The 22,385-nt window shown below is 32.3% G+C and overlaps 1 protein-coding gene across 4 annotated transcripts in view; it reads left to right on the top strand.

Moving 5' to 3' along the window:
• Positions 1-22,385, top strand: part of ABCD2 (ATP binding cassette subfamily D member 2) — a 116,902-nt gene that overhangs the window by 20,900 nt on the left and 73,617 nt on the right. For all 4 annotated transcript variants that reach the window (XM_081061337.1, XM_081061336.1, XM_081061338.1 and 1 more), the window contains exons 7-8: positions 17,280-17,425; positions 20,717-20,801. In XM_081061337.1, coding sequence (XP_080917463.1) covers positions 17,280-17,425; positions 20,717-20,801 — 231 coding nt within the window. The remainder of the gene's footprint in view (positions 1-17,279; positions 17,426-20,716; positions 20,802-22,385) is intronic.

Raw genomic sequence — 22,385 nt, 5'->3', positions numbered from 1 at the left:
AATTATGCTTATGATTAATTAATTATTTGGAAATACCTTAATTAAAAATATTTTACTCTAAGAATGAGTATAAAGTAAGCCTAGAAATTGTAAAAGGAACATCGTTTCTTCTGAAGTCTTTAGTCAGCTTTCTTCATAACAATATAGAAATGTCTAAACACAAAGTTATACTTGAGAATTTAGAATATTCATTGTGGAAGAAAGAAAATGAAATTTGAAGAGACTCACCACATGCTCATCAGACCCAGTAAATTTTGCATCTATCCTCACTCTGGGTTAGGTAGATATCACAGAGTACTTCTATTGTGTTAGAAGACTGTTCTGTGGAACCAAATAGAGTACCTAGGCTGGAAGTGTATTACCAGAGCAAAAATAAATGTATCAAATATGGTGCTATCACATGTCTCTCTTGCCCCATTTCCTTTGTCAGAAAGTACTTGTACCATCCTGCCCAATGGTTGAAGTTTTAGACCATATGTTGTAGTTAGGCAGGTGAAGTTTTGTGGATTTTTTTTTAAAGCAAGACTTATGGTAGTAGTAGGAAGCTATGTGAAGTAGGAGGGTGAAGAACTACATTGGCAGTAATAAAATATTGGATGTAAATAGTATCATGGATACTCATAGTTAACATAAAATAGGTAACATCTTGTGACACCAGAATCTTTGTCTTTTTCTGTCTATTCTTTAAAGCCGTTTTGGGAAACCTTCTGAAACTGAAAGCTAAATTATACTCCCAAAGTTTAAGTTTCAGACACTAATGTGTTAAGTTGACTGATTTTTATTTATTTATTTAGGTTATAAGGCATAAAATCATAAGGAAAATACTCTTTTGTCTCATAGAATTCTGCGCTCTTAATGCAAATAAAATTATATACATAAATTTTAGATTTTTAGCTATTTCAGATTTCATATGTAATATGAAAGCTACAGTTCTTGACTGTAACTGTGACCTGAGCAATATAAAACATTTCCAAGGCATAAGAAAGTATGTGATCCAGGAAAGTTATCCTTCAGAAATGAAAGCAAAATAAAGACGTTCCCAGACAAAACCTGAAGGAATTCATCACCACTAGACCTGCCTTACAAGAAATGCTAGAAAAAGTTCTTCAAATTGAAAGGAAAGGATGCAAATTAGCAGCAGTAACATGAAAACATATGAAAATATACAATATACCAGTAAAGGTAAACATATAGTCAAATTCAGAATACTCTAATACTGTAATATGGTGTGTTAACCACTTGTATAAAGGTTTAAGGACAAGAGTATTAAAAATAACTATAGTAAGCATAATTTATTAATGAATATGTAATATAAAAGATAAATTGTGACATTAAAAACATAAATGTAGAAGTGTTTGTATGCAATCAAAGTTAAGTTGTTATTAGCGTAAAATAGGCTTATAAAATGGTTTATGTAAGCCTCATGGGAACCACAAATCAAAAACATATAGTAGATTCACAATAGATGAAAAGAAGGTAATAAGAGCATACTACTACAGAAAATCACCAACTCACAAAGCAAGGCTGCAAGGACAAAGAAAGGAACAAGAGAACTAAAAGACATCCAGAAAACAATAAGATGGCATTTAGTAAGTCCTTAACTATCAGTAACTACTCTAAATATAAATGCATTGAATTCTCCAGTCAAAAGGCATAGAGTGAGTGGATGGATAATTCTCTATGTGCTGCCTACAAGAAACTCACTACAGCTTTAAGAACACTCATAGACTGAAATTAAAAGGATGCAAAAAGATACTCTATGGAAACCAAAAGAGAGTAAGAGTATATACTTATATTAGACAAAATAGACTTTAAGGCAAAAATGGTAACAAGAGACAAAGAAAGTCATTATGTAATGATAATGGGGTCAATGCATCAAGAACATATAACAATTATAATATATACAAATACAACATAAAAGCATCTAAATATATTAAGCAAATACTAACAGATTTGAAGGGAGATAAACAAGAATAGAATAGTAAGGAATTCAATACCCCACTTTTAACAATGGATATGTCATTGAGACAGAAAATCAACAAGAAAGCATTGAACTTGAATTACATATTAGACTGAATTTACCTAACAGATATTCCATCCAACAACATCAGAATACACATTTTTCATAAGGGTGCATGGAATATTTTCTAGGAAGATCATATGATAGGACAAAACAAGTCTTAGCAAACTTAAGAAGATTGAAATGATACCAGATATTTTTCTGAATCACAGTAGTGTGAAACTACAAATCAGTAGCAGCAGGAAAGCTGGAAATTGTGAAACTTAAACAACACACTCCTCAGCAACCAGGAGTTGCTCAAAAATGAGAGAGCAGACATTACAGCAAATACCATAAAAATACATAGGATCATAAGAAACTACCATGAACATTTATATGCCAACAAATTGGATAACCTACAAGAATTGGATAAATGCTTAGAAATGTACAACTTATCAAGACTGAATCAGGAAGAAATAGAAAATATGATGAGATAACAAGTAACGAGATTGAATCAGTAATTAAAATGGGTCAGAGAAGAAATCAGAGAAATAAAAAATACCTTGAAACAAAAAAAAAAAGGAAACAACATACCAAAATCTATAGGATGCTGCAATAGCAGTTCTAAGAGGGCCATATATAGCAATAAACACCTACATTAAGAAAAAGAGAGAGATATCAAGCCTAACTTTACACCTCAAGGAAGGAAAAAAGAACAAATGAAAACCAAAGTTAGCAGAAGCAAGGAAATAAAGATCAGAGCAGAAATAAATGAAATAGAGACCAGAAAAAAATGGAAAAGATCAACAAAATTAAGAGCTGGTTATTTGAAAAGATAAACAACATTGATGAGCTTTTAGCTACTCTAAGAGCAAAAGAAGATTCAAATAAAATTAGAAATGAAAAAGATATTAGAACTTATACCCCAGAAATACATAGGATCATAGGAGACAACCATGAACAATTAGATGCCAACAAGTTGGATAACCTAGAAAAACTGGATAAATGCCTAGTAATATGATTCAAGACTGAATCATGAAGAAATAGAAAACATAAACAGAACGGTAACAAGAAGACAGAATCAGTAATTAAAATCTCCCAAAAAAAGAAAAGCCCAAGACTTCTGGGTTTCACTGGTGAATTCTGACAAACATTTGAAGAAGAGTTAATGACAATCTTCTCAAACTCTTCCAGCTGAAGAGAAGGGAATACTCCCAAACTCATTTTATAAGGCCAGCATTACCTTGATACCAAAGCCAGATAAAGGTACTACCAGATATGAAAATCACAGACCAATAGCTCTGATGAATATAGATGCAAAAATTGTCAACAAAATATTAGCAAACTGAAATTAACAGCTCATTAAAAGAGTCATACCATAATCAAGTGAGGTTTATCTCTGGGATGCAAAGATGGTCCAACATATGCAAATCAATGAATGTGATGCACTAGATTAATACAGAATCTGACAATTAAGTTCGTGAACTCATCCTAGAAAAAGTGCTGCATACCTCATTGATGAATTTCACTACCTTCGAAGTACTTCCCTTGGAAAGCTGTGCACTGATTCCAGCACCTAGTCCACCCTTCATAGCAATTTTGGAAGTTTTTCTGGAATGGCCATCAGAGCTGTCATTGTATTACCCTTGATGTCCTGAATGCCATCAAAAAGTCTTCCTTTCAATATTTCCTCTATCTTCAGGTAAAGGAAGAAATCATTGGGGGCCAGATCAGGTGAATAGGAAGGGTTTCCAATGCAATTATTTGTTTACTGGCTAAAAATTCCCTCATAGACATTGCTGTGTGATCTTGTGCATTGTCGTGATGCACGAGTCATGAATTGTTGGCAAAAAGTTCAGGTCGTCTAACTTTTTCGTGCAGACTTTTCAGCACTTCCAAATAGTAAACTTGGTTAACTGTCCAGTTGATACAAATTCATAATAAATAATCCCTCTGATATCAAAAAAGGTTAGCAACATCGTTGCAACAAGTTCACGAACTTAATTGTCAGGCCTCGTACAAGTGGACACTTGGTCAATGTTACTCAAGCAGTAATTCATAATCGAAAGTGTCTGGATGCTGATGGTAACTACTCTGAGCACCCTTTGTAATTGCAGAAGTCAAACATGGCTTGTATTCATCTTTTGTTGTTTGTGTATATTGAGTATTACAATTGTAATACAGTTTTCCTTTCTTAAAATGTGTATATACCCTCTGTATATGCATATATAATGTATCTGTACGTGTATGTGTATGTATATATATTTCAGCCATGAGAAAGAAGGAAATCCTGCCACATGTGACAACATGATTGAAACTTGAGGGTGTTATGCTAAGTGAAATAAGTCAGACAGAGAAAGAAAAATACTGTGTGATATCACTTATATGTGAATTCTAAAAAAGCCGAACTTGTGGAAACAGAGAGTATAATGATGAGTACCAGGTGTGGGAGAGTGAGGGAAACGGGGAGATCTTGGTCCAGAGTCAGACTTCCAGATAAAAGATGAATAAGTTCTGGAAATATAATGCACAGTATTGTAATTACAGGTAACAATAAAGTATTATATAATTTGAAGTTATTAATAGAGTAGATCTTCAATGTTCTCACCACAAAGAAAGAAATGGTAATTATGTGAGGTGGTAGAGGTGTTAGGTAACTCTAGGTGATAATCATTTTGCTATATATAAGTGTATCAAATCAAGGTGTTGTATGCCTTAAACTATACAATGTTATATGTCAACTTTGTCTCAGTAAAACTGGAATAATAAAGAAAAACAACCACTGAACTGTATAGTTGTAAATGTTAAGATGTAAATTTTATGTTACGTGTATTTTACTATATTTTTTTTAAAGTGGGGAAAAAAAAGGAAGTGTATAAATTCCAGTCTTTGCCCTCAGAGAAACCTAACTGTTATTTTGAAACAAACATAAATCACTGGGAAACTTTTCCTTAGTTATGAAATTTACTGTTGCCTAAGCAAAAGGTCAACTACAACTTAGTTAAGGAGAAAAGTGAGAATAAAAAGTATCTTTTAAGGCTAAAAATATTTCTTAATAATTCCTGTTAAAAGTCATTTTATCTTGATTATATAGCTTTAGAAACATGAAAATGTATATTTATGTTTAAAATCTCATGGGACCAATATCCTGCAAAAACAGCATATAATTTATTTAAATGCATGTGTAAATGAAATGTCCAAATGTAGTATATGTTTCTCATATTCTAAAAGCTGCTAACTGATTTTTTCAAGTAAATTTGAAAATTTTATAAGCTTTTATGGCTTTTTCTTTTGTAGACAGAAGGAAGATTTATTAAAGTCAGAGAAGGTTTGGCTGGGCAGAGTCTGCTGGAAACTAAGTTTTTATGATTTAAATGAAAGCTGCTGCAAGCTGTTTCAGAATTGTTAGTAGGGGTAGAGGGGGAATCTAGAAGAGAGTAAACGGGGTCTAATACATGGTGATGGAAAGAGAACTGACCCTGAGTGGTGAACACACAATGCTCACATCGTGTAGATAATTTACAGAACTGTACACCTAAAACCTATGTAACTTTACTAACAATTGTCACCCCAATAAACTGTAATTAAAAAAAAAATTGTTAGTAGGTAATCTTAAATATTTCTTCTTAGGACATTCTCATTAATGAATATTACCTAATATTTTATTGCGTTAATTTATAGCAATAGAATATTGGTTAAGTACTAACATGCCAGAAAAAAACTGTAAATTGAATATAGAATTGAGTCTTATATACCAACAGAATATTCTTCAGAAGTCACAAACAAACCTTTATAATAATGGTTTTTACTTTTTGTGATTGAGAGGCTTCTTGCTTGAGGATAGATGCCTTTCTGCAGTAGTCAAATGTTCATTGTTCTTTCATGAGGAAAATGGAGTGGGTTTTGTTAAAGTGGATTTCTATAATAATAATGTCATGCAGTGTAGAGAACAAGAAAAGTAAACTACTGAGGGAAAAAAATGTTTTAATGAAGCATGTTAGGCCACTTATTTTTTTTTTTTTTTTTTTAGCTAAGTCTCTAGAGAATGCTTCTGTGGCTCAGATTGCAAGCTGGGAAACCTGAATTCCTAAGAAATTGTGAAATTACCTCAATATTCTCCCAGTCACTATCTTGTAATACTTTAGCAATGTTAATAATGAGGACCAGATCAAAGAAATCTGGGCCTTAGTTCAAGAATACAAATAAAAAGTTGTGGTAGAAAAGTTACTTTCAAAACAGCCTTCTCTCATTCTGTAGATATGATAGCTACTGGAACATTTGATAAGTTTTAGCAAAGAAATAGTTCATCTAAAATGTAGAGTTAGCCACTCTAAATCTATGGTATGATATATGGCAAAATGCTTAGTTTTGCTCAGATATTACTTTTAGAAAATATTTTGGCCATTTCAGGCTATTTGAGACTGAATTTCCTAAGCAATGTGACTGTACTCCAAACTGATGATTAAAACTCATTGTTCCCTACTGTATTAGCCATCCTGACCCTCAGGAAAAATCTTCCCCTTGGATATATATCTTGAATTTCTTTTGTCAATTCTTGGTACAGTTTCTCTGTCTTCCCAACTACCTAAGGGTAGATTTATGATCTCCTCCTCTTGCTTTCACTAATTCACTAACTTGTGGCCCATTAGTCACTTAGTAATTCCTTAGTACATCTTTGTCTGCAGCCGTTAAAGCCTCAAAAGCCCAATCTTTTATTTAATTGTTTAGTTCACCTTCTAACAAATTATTATATACTAATGTTCACCAAAATGAGAGAGTGAAACATTTGGTAGAGGTTGGGGGAACAGAGAATGAAGAAGAGGAAGGCAAGGAGGGAGTGAGGAAGTAAAGAGAGAAGGAAGGGAAGAAAGGCAGAAGATAATAGGTGTTTACTCACAAAAAGGTAGCAAAATCTTGGGTTCCTTTATACTATTTTTTTTCCTCCAAAGGATCATTTATATACACCGCATTATCTCTCCTCAGCAACAGTCTCCAGTTGGGTACCAATCCACCATGTAATTCTGTTTCCAAAGCTTCTGCTCTCACTATCCTTTTTTTTTCCCATAAATATGCATTTTATTTTTTATTTATTTATTTATTTATTTTTTTATTAGTTTCAGGTGTACAAGACAATCACTATCCTTTTTGGTAGAAATATATTGGGATGGAAATTTTAACCATGATCTTCTTACTACTCAAACCTATATTCCTAAATACTTACACCCAGGCCAACAGGTCTGAAATAGATTTAGACTTCCTACAATTTTGCATGGAAAGATAACTTGTACAAACTTCTGTACACCTTTGACTTTGGAGTCCGAGAAGTAAAAAGTTAGGAAAGTGAAAGAAAGATTGTATTGTATGGAAGAAAATCAATTTGACGAAGTACTTTTTTTAAAAGAAAGGAAACAAAGAAAAGGAAAAAGGGGGATGGAATCACTGGGATACTTCATATATTGAGGAAATTATTGTACTTTATTATTTGTCAATGCTCTATTCTTGTTTTTCTTTTTTTAAATTTTAACCACTATTAAAGCTCTGCTATAAGATACTACAGTGGATAAACAATGAGTAAGACAGTTACTTGCAGTATGTTGCTTATGTCAAATTTGGTTTTAAACAAAACATGCAATTTACTTCAATAAAAGCCAAAATAACTTCCTCAAGAAAGGCAAGAAATGCAATAGATGTTGATAATGAGGAAAAATATGATAGAAAATAGTGTCATTTGACCTGGGTTTTGAAAATTGTCTAAGATTTTAACAGTTGTCATAAATTGGATATTTCTACAATATCTAAATAGATCAGAAATGCCACAGATTTAAGTAAGCACAATTTTTCATTTTTGGTTTTTTTTTTTGACTCTTCTAAGCAGTGCTGTCCTATGCCACCCTCCCTCCATTACACCAAGCAGAGAAAAGCAAATATTTATTAGACTCATCCTCATTAATATTATGTCATCAGTACATACTGCAAATAATAATGTCCATCCTATAGGTCCTTAAGCATTGCTCATGTTCTTTTATCTGAAGTTCTTTGAATTCCTTTTCAAAGTTTTCTAGTACTTTGGGAGTCTGCCATTTCCCCAGTTTCTACCTAAGGAGTTCATCTCCTTTTTATGAGTAAATGACACAGTCTTATATGTTAAATTTTAGTCCGTTAATGCTTCTTGAAAAACATAACAAAAGATGACAGTAATTTGCTCCTACAGCGCTCATTTTTTGTTCTCTTATGTCAGAAGATATTCTGAAATTATAAATATAACATTTCATTTACCAGCTTTACCAGTATTTGTTTGCTAACTACTTCATTCATAAGGTAGTATATTCTAGTCGTACCATGTTACTTATCTTCTAGACTAAATGTAAACGCTGCCTAACAAAGTAGTTCTGAATCCCATTTTAAAATTTAATGTATCATAAATATCCTAAATTTGGTTGTATGCATGAATGATACCATGACTAATTAGATTGTACAGCAAAATAAATATAGACAACTTTACTTCTATCTTTTAGTGTATGAACAATACATATTGATTATGCTGTGCATAAGTCATGCTAAGTAGAATATTTTAAATAATTAAATTGGAGTTCAAAGGGAATAGAGACTTTAATACTTATAGTTACACAGCAGTTCAGAGCCACGGTTAGAATGCACCTAATCTTTGGATACTGGCCCTTTGTATTCACCACCTCTTATTTTCAGATTAGTAAAATAATCATATTAAAAACATCTGTGATTTTAAAAAACCCACGATTTGACCTTAAATATTTTCTCAGACAATAATAATAATTAAAGTCTCTCTAGCACTGCCACAAATTTATGGGGAATAACAGACTGTCATTCTTTTGCAGTTTGCATTTACTTTCAAAAATGTCCATATTATTCAACTATTTTTCTTCAACTATGACATGAAATCTCAGCTTTTAAAAGTGCCAGCATGTAGTCCATTTTTTCTTTGATGGCATTTTTTACTCATGACTTTAATAATATAGTCTATGTATTTTTTAAATTTTTATTTTGAGACTCTTATGACCTCTTGAGATGATAATTGATAGATCCTAGGACATCTTCAACAAGGGCCGAGCATTTTTGGCCTATTGCTTTTATATTATTATTAATTTACAATGTGTCAAGCAATTACTGTATACTAATCACTATTTTACATACATTGTATGTTTCTAATTTTTATTTATTACACCCGATAAGGCTGGTGTTAGTATCCTTATTTTATAAGTAAGGAAACTTGGAGAGGTTGAAGTCATCCAGCCGATAAATGTTGGTAGTAACATTTGAACTTAGGTGTGTCTGACTCAAATCTCTTTGTATTGGTCATTGCCTGCAGTAGGGGACATGTCTCTGAAAAATGACTATTCTCTTGCCTGACCTTGCAAGTGAGTATCACCAGCTAAGGTGGTTTGTTTGGTATGCTGAATCTGTACTAACATGAAGCTATTGTTTGGAAGCAGAAGTCCTTATAATGCTGGGAGTGGAGGGCAATTCAAGCAACTTTAGCATCAAGTTTAGCATAGGTACTTGGTTGTCATGGGTTTATGTTAATGTGAAAGAAGCTATATTCTTGTATGAAAGTGAAATTCCTTTAAAGTAAACTATGTTCAAATAATTTTCAAATTAGAATATGTTCTCTACTTTTTTATTATTCTTCTAAAACCCATTTCTCTATAAAATTTTAAATAATCTCTCAATATTGTCCTTAAATTTAATCACTTTTTGCAGAGCCATAGCACAAGCAGTATTAATTTTCATGATGCATTATGGCATAAAAAAAATCATTATTTACACTGTATGTTGCCAAAAGAAGAGATTGTTTTTGCAACAGAGCAAAGACTGTCTTTTGTTTTAGGAGATTCAGCAGAATGGACAGAACACTTAATACCAATAAAACCAACATTGGCACAACTAAACTGCACGTTAAAATGTACATTTGTCAATTGAGTTATGTATATATTTAAAAATCTGAACTTCCTTTTGAATTGTCTCTATATGAATGCCTTCCAAATCCAGGATATTCTATTTGCAGGGTCAGGAGAACTATTTTATATAACAACATCATTTAATCCATATATATAAAACCAGATAATGGCTATTAAAAGAACCGGAAAACACATGAGATCAGAGGGAGATTAGAAGACCTAATTTGCCTCCTTTCTCCATGGAAGAGAGGATGCCCTCATAGTCAGTAAAGTATTTTCAGTGAGATCTTGGCTTTTCTTCTTTTGGCTTCGGATCTCAGATTATAAAATGAGGATGTGGTTTGGAAAAGAACCTAAGTAAGAATATGGAGAAATGCTAGTTTAAATACTATATCTTGATTATTATTTTCCTCTGCGTCTCTAGCTTTTGGACTTTTTCATTCTTAATGGGCGTCTAGGTGCCAAAACACAGATAGGGAAATCCTCTGGAGGACAAGGAGTGTGTTTATTTAAGTAAGACATAGGCTAGCCAGGCCATTGCCTGAGTGGAATGTTGCTCTGATAGGGCCACTGGGATAAACGGAGAATATGATACAGCTGAATTCAGGCCTATTCGTGGAGCCCCATACCTAATAGTTTACACATACACTGGTTTGGCTACCCCGAATTAGACAAATATGGTCTTGGAGAGTGGGAGTTGTTACTGGAACAGACTTTGCCCATGTTGTCACTGTTGAGCAAATTTTCATAGAATATAAGCTAGAAATGGCATCTGCATGTCTCTTTCCACAGTGGTGGTATCCTTCTATTAATAAATCTGTAGAATGCCTATTGGCATATTGTAACTGTGCAATGAACGTCGGATGAATAATTGAATAAATTAATGAATGTAAATATGGTTTCCTATACCTTTCTATTGCTTGGGATACATTTTTTTGTCATATGTAACTCTTCTATGGGCTAATTTATAAAAATAATAATGGAAAAAAATCTTGCTTTTCATCTAAGTTTTACTCATCTATGAGTCAATTATTTTGTTAAGCCATATGGAATTGCAATTTTTAAAGGTCAATAGGTCAAATATCAGAAATTTCATACGATAATCTAATATAAAGATAAATACTTTTAACAAAGTTGACTTGTACACAGCTTACACTCTTATTAACTTGCTGATACTTTGATTATTCCACTAACATTATTTTTATGACATGGAAATAAACAGTCCCTGCTCTTGAAAAGATGTGCACATCTTTGCTTTGGCACCTAGAAATTCTTATCCTAAAAATATAATTTCAATAATAAGTAAATATATCTTTTCAATTGAGTAAAAATAGTCTCTTTTCATCCCTTTGCAGCATATTTATTTAAGAATATTAGAAATTAGTTCTATATCGGGGACTCAAATCTTGTTCTTCCTGTTCATGAAAAAATCGCATTACATGAGTGGTTCCAGCATGTACTTTTATATGAATTATTAATAGCTAGATTTTATGGCTTTCAGATTGCTAACTTCTTATTGCTATGGCAACACAGCAGTGTTTAGCTGTACCTTATTCTTAAACTTAACACATACCTTAAATATAGTTAAATTGCAGTGAAACTTTTATCAGTATTGTTCATAATTAAAATCTTGATGACAGGGCCGGCCTGGTGGCTCAGGCGGTTAGAGCTCCATGCTCTTAACTCCGAAGGCTGCCGGTTCGATTCCCACATGGGCCAGTGGGCTCTCAACAAAAAAAAAAAAAAAAAAAAAAAAAAAAATCTTGATGACTATGAAATATTTAGCTTTTTGGGGGATCATTCCAGAGACTCCAAGCACAAAGACATACTAACATTTTTCCATGCTTTCTCTTTCTTTCTACTTTTGTCTCCATTAAGAAAAAAATAGAGAATAATATAAAAATATACAAATATAAAACCCAATAAATTCAGTGCATTTTAACCAAAAAAATGATAAATTTTCAGATATTTAAATGAACATAAAAGTGTCAAGTATAATACAAATTATAAAAGTACACATTTGTAATATAACTGTAAAGAGCTATAATCTCTGGCAATGTAGTTGATCTCAAATAATTTTACCGTTATAACTAAGGTTTAATTATAGATGCATTTGAAGGAATTTTAGATTAGAAAGAAAAACAACTTGATAATTGTTTGATGATAATTGTTTAAATAATGGTAATTATTTAAATTATAGCATGATACCTATAGATTTATTCCTGTTTTTTCCACAACAAATAAAGGTGATTTTGAATTTTACTTAGAGAAAGTTAATTAAAACTAGGTAGTGGTTCTTTTTTGTTAGCTACTAATTATAAGCAATATTTTTTGTTGTTATTGTTGCTTTTACTGTGTATGTTACATGATTTCCTTTCTGATGGCCAGAGGAAGTAAGCTAGGAACATTCTGACATGGTAATTGGTATACCTTAAATATTTAGAAGATAATCTGACTAGGTCTATATATCTAGAAAGGAAAGTTTAGTAAAGGGTACTTTAAGTGCTTATCAATTATGTATAACTTTGTTCGGACTAGAGAAACTTGAGCTAGCCTAAAATGTTAAATTCCAGGTCTTTGAGTTGGATAGAAGATCACATGGCAACCTAATCATAGAAACCTTGGATATAGGGTCCTCATTTCTTTCTGCTTTCAAATAGATTCAAAATCATACCAAATTTTATTGATATAACCTTTTTAGAGAATTCAGTGGTAACATTAACTCATAATAATATTTTTAAATAATTATGTTAATAAAAGCTATTAGAGTATCCTTAGTTGCTATGTACTTCATTATACACATATAGAATGTGTTATTTTCTACTGTTTCACATTATTAAACAATAATTGAGAGAAAATGGAACTTAAATAAAGCTATATTTGTTGTCCTTAATGACTATATAATTTTATGAAACATTTCTGTATAATTTCATCAAATTAATTTTGTCACAGTACTAGAAGCCTTTCCTTCACATAAATTTTCAAAGTAGCAATTTTCATAATGTATTATATCATTTTGAGTAACAAGAGCTGAAATAACACCTTATGGCACACAATTGCAGTTCTTAGCATCATAAAATGTTTATTGTTTGACATTTTATTTAAATATCGTGCTAATTGAATATTTTTTAAAAAATCGTAGCTGAAGCCATGATTCCTTTTTGTTTTGACTTTGTTTTTATTTCAAGAGTACATATTCAAAATACTATTAAACTTATAAACTCCATAAGAAATGAAGCATTGCAAAACATAATTTAATTATTTTGCTTTGTCTTATGGTTAAGAGCCCTTGTGAGATAAATTGCCATATTTATTCATCAAAAATTGACAGATTTCAAAAGGTGTAAAAAAAAATTCATGAGTAATATTAAATTAGCCTTTTAAAGAAATTAGCCTTTGAAAGAAATTACAAAGTTATGCCCCTCCAAATTCCTCTTACAAGAAAGCATTTGGCAGCCTTATGCCTATTGATACTTTTGAGGCCCCATAAATTGCTCCAGTGAACTAAATGGTACTCCATTAATTATATACATATGTGTGTGTGTGTGTGTGTGTGTGTGTATAGTTGCATGATACTAAAAATACTAAGAATCACTGAAGATGCTAAATATCACTGAATTTTACACTTTAAAAAGGTACAATTTTATGATATGTGAATTATATCTCAATTTTTAAAATATGACCAGAGATCCCTTATATTTTTAAATACTAATTAAAAAATCTTATTATATGAATATATAGGTATAATTGAATATAAGTATTTTAATTTTCAAATACTAGTTAAATGTGAAATAAAATAACCTTGCGCTATCTATCCTTCAACTAAATCATTTGCGTATTGTGGGTAACAGGTGGACAGTTAGTCTACAGAACACATTTTCTATTTAAAAGCTTCATCTCTCTCTCACACACACATACACACACACACATACACACACACTTTTTTAAGTTGCAGTAATCATAAATCTTCACCCTTACCTACTTTGGTGTATTTTTTTCAAAGAGCAAAGCTGTTCTCTAACGTCACCATAATACAATGATCAAATTCATGAAAATTAACATTGCTATAATATTATTATCCAAACATACTTTTGTTAGTTTGCAAACTGGTTCCCTACATGGAGGGCAAGGAGAGACTAAAGAAAGAGACAGACCACTCCAGATTGGTAGGTGGCAGTTTTAATAAGCAAGGAAACTTACCTATTAAGTATTGTCTCAGGCAGCCATAAGTAAACCTCTGCCCTAACCCACCAGAATCTTAAAAGTTCATGTTGAAGTCTTAACTGGGTTCAGTCACGTATACCATCCAGATGGTCGCAACAACACATTGCTCTCTCAGGGTTGTGTCCTTGGAAATGGCTCCAGCCGTGGGATAGGGATGGGGGTGAGGCGCCTTGGATTTGGTCAGGTCCAGCTCATGAGTCAGCCAGTGGTCATGTCCTCTCATGACCTCCTCCAACAACTTTTCATGTTCAAATTTTGCCAATTCTCATAATACTATTCTTTATAGTAACTTGTTTTTTCTCCATCCAGCATCATACATTGCATTTTGAGTTGCCATGTTGCTCCAGTCTCTGAGGAGTATCTCTGCCTTTGTTTTTATGACATGGATGTTTGTAAAGAGTGCAGGACTGTTGGTGTTATTTTTATTTTTCAAGAAATTTCCTCAGTTTGGGTTTGTCTAATAATTTTTCGTGATTTGATTGACGTTACACATTTTTTGCAAGAATATTCCCTGTATTAGTGCTCAAGATCTGCTGTAACCAAAAAACATGGTGGTTTACAACAATAGAAATTAATTTTTTCACAATCGTAGAGGCCAGGAGTCAAAAATCAAAGTGTCGGCAGGGCCATTCTCCCTTTGAAAGCTCTAGGGGAGAATCTTTTCTTGCCCCTTCCAGCTTTTCTTGTGGTGCCAGGTATTCCCTGGCCTGTGACAGAGTAACTCCAATCTCTGCCTCTGTGTTCACATGACTTCCTTTCTGCGTTTCACTTCTTCTTATAAGGGCACTGATTATTTAGTGCCCATCTGGTTAATCCAGGATTATCTCGTCCCAAAATCCTTTAACTCAACAATATCTGCAAAGACCCTTTTTCCAAATAAAGTCACATTCACAAATATCAGGGGTTAGGATTTGGACATATCTTTTTGGGTCCACAATTCAACCCATTATATTACCTAAATGGTATTGTGTCCTTTTCAAAAGATAATATCAGGATGTACTCAATGTAGACAGAGCTAGGAAATAATTTTTTTGTTAAAAAGTTATGAATTCTTATTGATACTCTAATTCAAATTAAATATTACAGTTTTTTTCCGTGCATGCTCATATTCAATATTTGTGTCTTCCTTCTTCCACAGTAAGAATCCTAGCTTCTAACATTATCAAAATGTTTACTTATTTGGTCAGTCCTTCAACATACATAAAATAGTTCCAAATTATTATGCCTACATTATTACCAACAAGAAATTTGCCAAATAAGGTTCAAGGTTTCTTTGTGGTTCTTTTGATGTTCAGCTGAAATTATGTAGCCAGGTCAAAGTTACTTGGATCAGGTACTCCTCCCCTTTCTGTGGAGTTATGTTATTCATCTGTTATACTATTCCGTTCATTTGTTTCTGTTCGTATTCAGTTTAGGGTTTCTTCCTTCATCCTATTGGTTTAATTTAATTTTTATTTAATAATGTCATTTTTACATGATTCTAAAAGTAAAAAATATATAGAAAGGATACTTGAGTCACTCTTTCCCTATCCATTCTGACCTGTTCCTCTTATCTCCGGTAGGCAACAGTTGCATTAGTTTCTAGTTTACTGTTGTTTCCTTTTGTAAATGTAAGCAAATCCTTCCCCGTTTCCTTTTGCAAATATAAGCAGATAAATGTATATTGTCTCATTTTGCTTTTATTTTACATAAGGGTAGCATACTACAGTTAGTCCTCTGTATCCACTGGTTCTGCATCCAAGGATTCAACCAACTAAGGATCAAAAATATTTTTAAAAAAAGATACTATGTTGTTGCTGATGTGTACCATGTTGTTAGGCCTACAATGGTTGCATCTGCACTGAACATGTATAGACTATTTTCTTGTAATTATTCCCTAAACAATACAGCATAACAGCTATTTACATAGCATTTACATTATTAGGTATTATAAGTAATCTAGAGATGACAAAGTATACGGGAGGATGTGTAAGTTATATGCAAATTCTGTGCCATATTTTACAAGCGACTTGAGCATCTGAGGATTTTGGTATTCTAGAGGCTCCTGGAACAAATCCCCCAGCGGATACCAAAGGATGCCTGTATTTATCAGTGGTTCTCAAATGGGATGGTTCTTCCCTCAGGGAATAATATTGGGAGATTTTTTTTTTTTCACTCCTGTACTGGATGCTACTAGCATCTAGCAGGTAGAGACCAGATATGCTGCACAAACTATCCTACAATATACAAGATAGCCCTCAATAACAACAAAAAAAGTATCTGGTTAAATATGTAAATACTGCAGTTGAGAAACCCTGCTATACATATATCTTTACACTTTGCTTTTCAACCTAACAACGTCTTATGAAAATCACTCTGTGTCCATTCACAGAGATCTTCCACACCCTGTTTTACAGCTGCATAGTGCAGGAACTATAGTTTATTCAGTCCTTCTCCTTTGTATGGCCATTTATGTTGCTTTCAATATTTTGCAATTACAAACGATGCTGCAATGGATAACCTTATGCATTTTTTGTTGTTGTTGATAGTTTTGGAAGTATGTCTTCAGAGTAAATCCCTAGAAGTGGGTGAAAGGCCAAATATGTTGGTTTGCTAAATCCCCTCCAAAGGGTTGTACCATTTTGCATTTTCACCATCGTATCAGAGTACCTGTTTCTTTTGAACTTTTGCCAATCCGATAAGTATGAAACTCAGTGTAGTTTTAATTTGTATTTCTCTTATTATGAATGGCATTTAAAAAAAAATTTGTTCACATTGCTGGGTCAAAACCTTAAATTTTATAATTTTAACTCAAATAATATTAGATGAAATACAGAAGCAACATTTATAAAATATAGCAAGGCAAGTATGTATTTCTGTGCTGAAAATGTCCCATTATCTCTTGTTAGATTTTGCAATAGAACACTTTCCTTCTGGCTATGTCTCAAAACATTTTTACGGGAGCATAACAGTGCGTTATACTGCCATGCCTGAGAGAGAAATACTCATCACTACAAAATAAAGACATTCCTGGAAATGTGGTATTTAAAGTCTGCTGTGGAGTTTTCAGACCACCGGGATGTCACACTGAGTAAATGAAACTGACTTTATGCTAGGATTCTTGTACGTTTGGTGTGTTTTAGGCCATACATGTCTCTTGGGAGTCTTCGAGATCAAGTCATTTATCCGGATTCAGTGGATGACATGCATGATAAAGGCTATACAGACCACGATCTGGAACGTATCCTACACAATGTCCACCTTTATCATATAGTTCAGAGAGAAGGAGGTGAGTTCTATTATTGCTTTTTTAAAAATGCGTTTAACTTTGTTTTTTAAAAATAAACTTGTATCTGCTTTATTTTGAATATATGCTATTGTTGGAATATTAGCACTCAAGGAAAGATGGAGTTTCCAACTTTAATTGCTTTTCCGTTATTGACATTCTCTTCTTATTTTATATTTCATGCAGCACACTAGGCTTTTTATTGAGCCTGCTACTAGCATTTGAAAAAGTTTTTTTTTCTTTCATATTTGAATTATAAGTGTTCCTAAGGCCATTGTCAACCTATGAGAGAAATATTTTCCTGCCAAGTTCTCAATTTACATTAAACTTAGTAATTTCAGACGTAGTTATCATGTAACTTCTTTTTGGTTTTTATACCCACAGTCTTACCAATACATGTTTTTCTCTTTCAAGCATGTAGAGAATGAGATAAAATATGGGAACTTCTATGCTGTGGTTTTTCGGCGTAAGACGTTTTTGAAAGATTAGGAATAGCAGTTATATGTATGAACTTAAAAGAGAATTGCTTTGTAATAGTCATACTTCCAAATAACTTGGTACCATATCATTTGATACCCTAGAAAAACTACTGAGATAACAAACTAGAATCCAAATATAATTTTGCATGGGTTTTATCTTCTGTTTCCTATCCCAGTTATATTATCAGAAGAAACAGGGTAGTACTTCTGTAAGAAGTAAGAGTGTAAGTTTAAAGTCAGACTTCTGAAATCAAATCTTAATTGGCACAGTTCTTTGTATCTTCAACTGTAAATGGAGCTAAATATCTACCTTATAAGGATTCTGTAAAGATTAAAGAAGACTCTGTGTAAGCTCTTAGAAGAGTGGCATATAATAAACACATGAGATCTAGTAGCTAATGGTAATATCACTAGTTGTAATATTGATACTATACTATTTTGTCTTTGTGTAATTGTACTTGATATTTTACATAGAAATTTCACATATACTATTTTATTTGACCCTTACAATAAGCAAATGAGGCAGACTAGAGAGATGCTATTATGTTTATTTTTTATGGTGTTTGTAATAACATAATTTATGAATATGGAAAGCATTTTCTTTTTGTTTCCTATGGTCAATTCATTCCCAGTATTAAAACACTGTGACAGAATAAATGCTGCATATTAATCTTGGGTCAATTATTTTGGGTAAGTTTGAAATCCAATAATCTAAATAGAAGTTTATAATAAATGTGAGCTATTTTATTTTTTTAGACCTCATCAAGAACTTCTAGAACTGTTATTAAGAATGTTTCAACTTTAATAATGTAATATTAATTGCTATTTATTTATTTATTTATTAAATAAATTGCTATTTATTTAGTTTATTATTTATTATTGGTTTATTGAGTGCTTACTATGCAGAATATAACATATTAAGCAATTTACAGTCATCTTATTTAATACTTATAACTGCCCAATGATGTGGGTTTTACTAACCTCCTTTTACAGATGAAATTCAGAAGTCTAATCCATTCCCCAAGGGCCTACAGCAAATGGTGGAATAGGGATTCAAACAAACCTGACTTCAAAGTCAGTGTTTTATACCCAGTATGCCATTGTGCTATGCTATCTCCTAGTTTCTTAGACACTAATAATAACTGTTATACCCTTAGACGTAAAAAAAAAGAAAATTCCAAGGAAATCCACTTAATCCTTAAAACATGAAATATGTTTTCAAGCAAAGCAGGAAAGTGCTTTAATTTGCAAGGACTTCACTTACTTTGGAAGAAACATACTGAAGTTCTGTTTAGCTAATACCTTGCTTAGAGAAATGCTTTGCTTTACTTAAAGATGGAGTTAAAAACTGTGTTTCATTCCATCAAAAAGGTTACAAAATAGAAAGGAGTAGAAATGTTAACAAATGAACATGAGCTAAAGCTGTTTATACTTCTCTAGGAAGCAGGAAAACTATTCTCTTCTTACCTGTCTTAGTCTCACTAAATAAGCATCAGAGGTGATATGTCTCAGAGTTCTGATTTATGTGTTCTGTGATTAAGCAATATTGCCTACCAAAACTTTTGAGTTTAGTGGAACAAAGGATATGATTTATTTAAATAAACAAAGCTAAAATTTCCTTTGACCTAATACTTTTGTCTTGTGCCATTTCATTTAGTTGGCAGGGTAAAATATTTAAGCCCAGAATATTTCGCCACTGTGTAGCAATCTGACCCTATTTTTCAAATCCTCACTTATGTTTCATAAATGCTAGAAAATTCAGTCATAGAGTAAATTTTATTTCAACAGTTTTCACTAGAAACAAGAACTTTAAATCAGATGGCATTTTGATTTTTTTTCTACTATAAATTTATAGGATATGTTTTTAAATAGATAAAACATTCCTGGAAGTTTACCCAAGAAAATGACACATACAGTTCAGCAACTTGGTTTTCCATATTAAAAGAAATCTGGAGACATTTCTATATCAGTATGTATAGGTCTAATCTATTTTGTTAAATAATACCTTTGCTTTTTGAATGAATATCCAACAAAAAGTCAGCAGTGAAGATTTTGTAAGAGATGGCACAGACCTACATATAAATCCTAGCTCTGACATCTACCTGTGTAAACTTAGACATGTCAATTACTCCATGAATTTCTGTTAACCCACCTATAAAAGGCAACTTATAATATTTACCATATAAGGTTGTAGAATAAATAATGCAAAAACGCATATAAAGTGCCAGGCACATGGAAGCCATTTAAGTTAGATCCTGCCTTATGCTTTGCTGCCTTTGCAGTAGGCTCATGCAAATTGGTTGGTCTTTTCTCCTACCACCCTCCAAAGTGAGTACACCAACTCTTGGAGACATTCAGAAGCAAATTTTAAAAGTGTCCATAGTTAGAATTCTTAGATGTTTTGTCAGTAAAAAGAATTATTGCCATTAAAAACATCAAATCTAAAACAAAATGCTTATACATGAGGTTCTCTATCCAAGCATATGTTTTATAAAATATTAAAATATTAGGTTCTTCATGTTAATAATTTAAACTTGCCAGGGATCACTTGTCCAGGGTAAAAACAGTAACAGTTAAACAAATGCTATAACATATACAGATATATCTATAGATATATATTTATATATCTATATATATGGATATATATAGATTTGGATTTATGGTTTTGGATATATGTATATATACCCAAATATCTATATCCAAATACATATATCCAAATCTATGTCTATCCAAATATATATATCCATATATGTACACACATATATATACATATATGTGTGTATATATGTATACATATACATTTTTTTTTTTTAAGGATGGGATGCCATTATGGACTGGAAAGACGTCCTGTCAGGAGGGGAAAAGCAAAGAATGGGCATGGCTCGCATGTTTTATCATAGGTAAGTGTTATCTATACTCAGGAAACTGCTACTCCATCGTTACGACCATAAAACTTTTGGAGACGATTCAGTGTCCTCATCTTTAGTTTAAAAATATCTTACTGAAAAACTCATGCTTCGAATTTGCAGTTTAAAAAATTTTACGTTATTTTTTGTGTGACAGATATCTCCAACTCTTTTTTTCTATTTCTTTTATGTCAACTAATGTTAGATGACAAAATTAATTTTTTATGTATCCTACGTATGAAAGTAGTATCGCTTCTCGGCCTTTTGGCTAAGATCAAGTGTAGTTTGAAAGTAGGATTATTAATTAATGTTATATTGTGAAGAGTACATAAGCACTATTATACTGTCGTGAATACAGTAATTCAGTAATACTTCTGAATTAAATTGTTTACTTCAAACTAAATTAACTTTTCAACCACTCAGTAATCTATTAAGTTTAGTAGTGCTCTTTTCAACAAATCAGAGATGAAGCCAGTGATAAAAGGAACTAGCCAGCATGGCTTTTAATGGCCTCAGAAAAAGAAAGATGAAGGGAATAATTTCTCTTGATAAAACTTTTCTGCTTTGCAACCAGCTTCATATTAGTATTTATAGCCTTTGGTGTCCAAAGATACCAGGCACAAGACACTGAAAAGAAGTAGTAAAGCTTATCTGATTTGTTTCTCTTATCTGTCCTAGTCCTCTCTGAAAAAGAAACTTATATTTTTTATCCTAGCCTCTGGCAATGAGAACCTGAGTTGCATGGAGAGCTGGAGGTTATTAGGAAACAAGTTAGTCACGTTTAGTGCTTACATCTTGGTCAAAAAGGACCAAGAGTTAGGTACATGAACGCATGAATGGGCCATAAGCTGGGGCAGATGCCATGCTGGAGTTACAGTGGAAGCATTAACACTTTTGTAGAAAACTTTAAAAAGCTGATAAAAAGAGCAAAAATTTATCAAGTAAACCTCATTCAGCATTTAGCACTTAGTCCACATTTAGTAACTAGTTGGCTATCAATTTAAAAAAAACAACTTTTATTATGGAAAAAATATCAAAACTGTATCAAAGAAGAGGAAATAGTAAGGTGAACCCAATTTTCCCATCACACTGATTCAACAAGTCTGATATTTTGCCACATTTGATTTATCTATTATTTTTATTTTTGAATCATTTTAAAGTAAATCCCAAACATTGTGGCATTTTTTTCCCCTTAAATACTTTGGCATCAATCTCTGAAATATTAAGACATTTTTTTATATAATAATATACCATATTGTACCTAATAAAATTGATAATTTTTTAAAGTCATCTAATACTGGGTTCATATTCAAAGTTTCCCACATTGTCTCAAAAATATCTTTTTCCACTTGGTTTCTCACACCAAGATCTAAACAAGTTTTACATATTGAGTTTTATTATATCTCTTAATTAATTTTTAATCTAAAGAGTCTGCTCCTGCCTGGCCTCCTTCCCCCACCCCTCTTTTTTGCCATTGACTTGTTAAAGAAACTGAATCAGTTGTTCTGTAAGAATGTTGCCCATTCTAGATATATCTGATTGCTTCTTCATGGGATTCTTTACTTATTTCCTCAATCT

Source organism: Rhinolophus hipposideros (genome assembly GCF_964194185.1).
Source record: "Rhinolophus hipposideros genome assembly, chromosome: 9".
Lineage (NCBI taxonomy): Eukaryota > Metazoa > Chordata > Mammalia > Chiroptera > Rhinolophidae > Rhinolophus > Rhinolophus hipposideros.
This window is presented reverse-complemented; position numbering and strand designations above follow the sequence as displayed.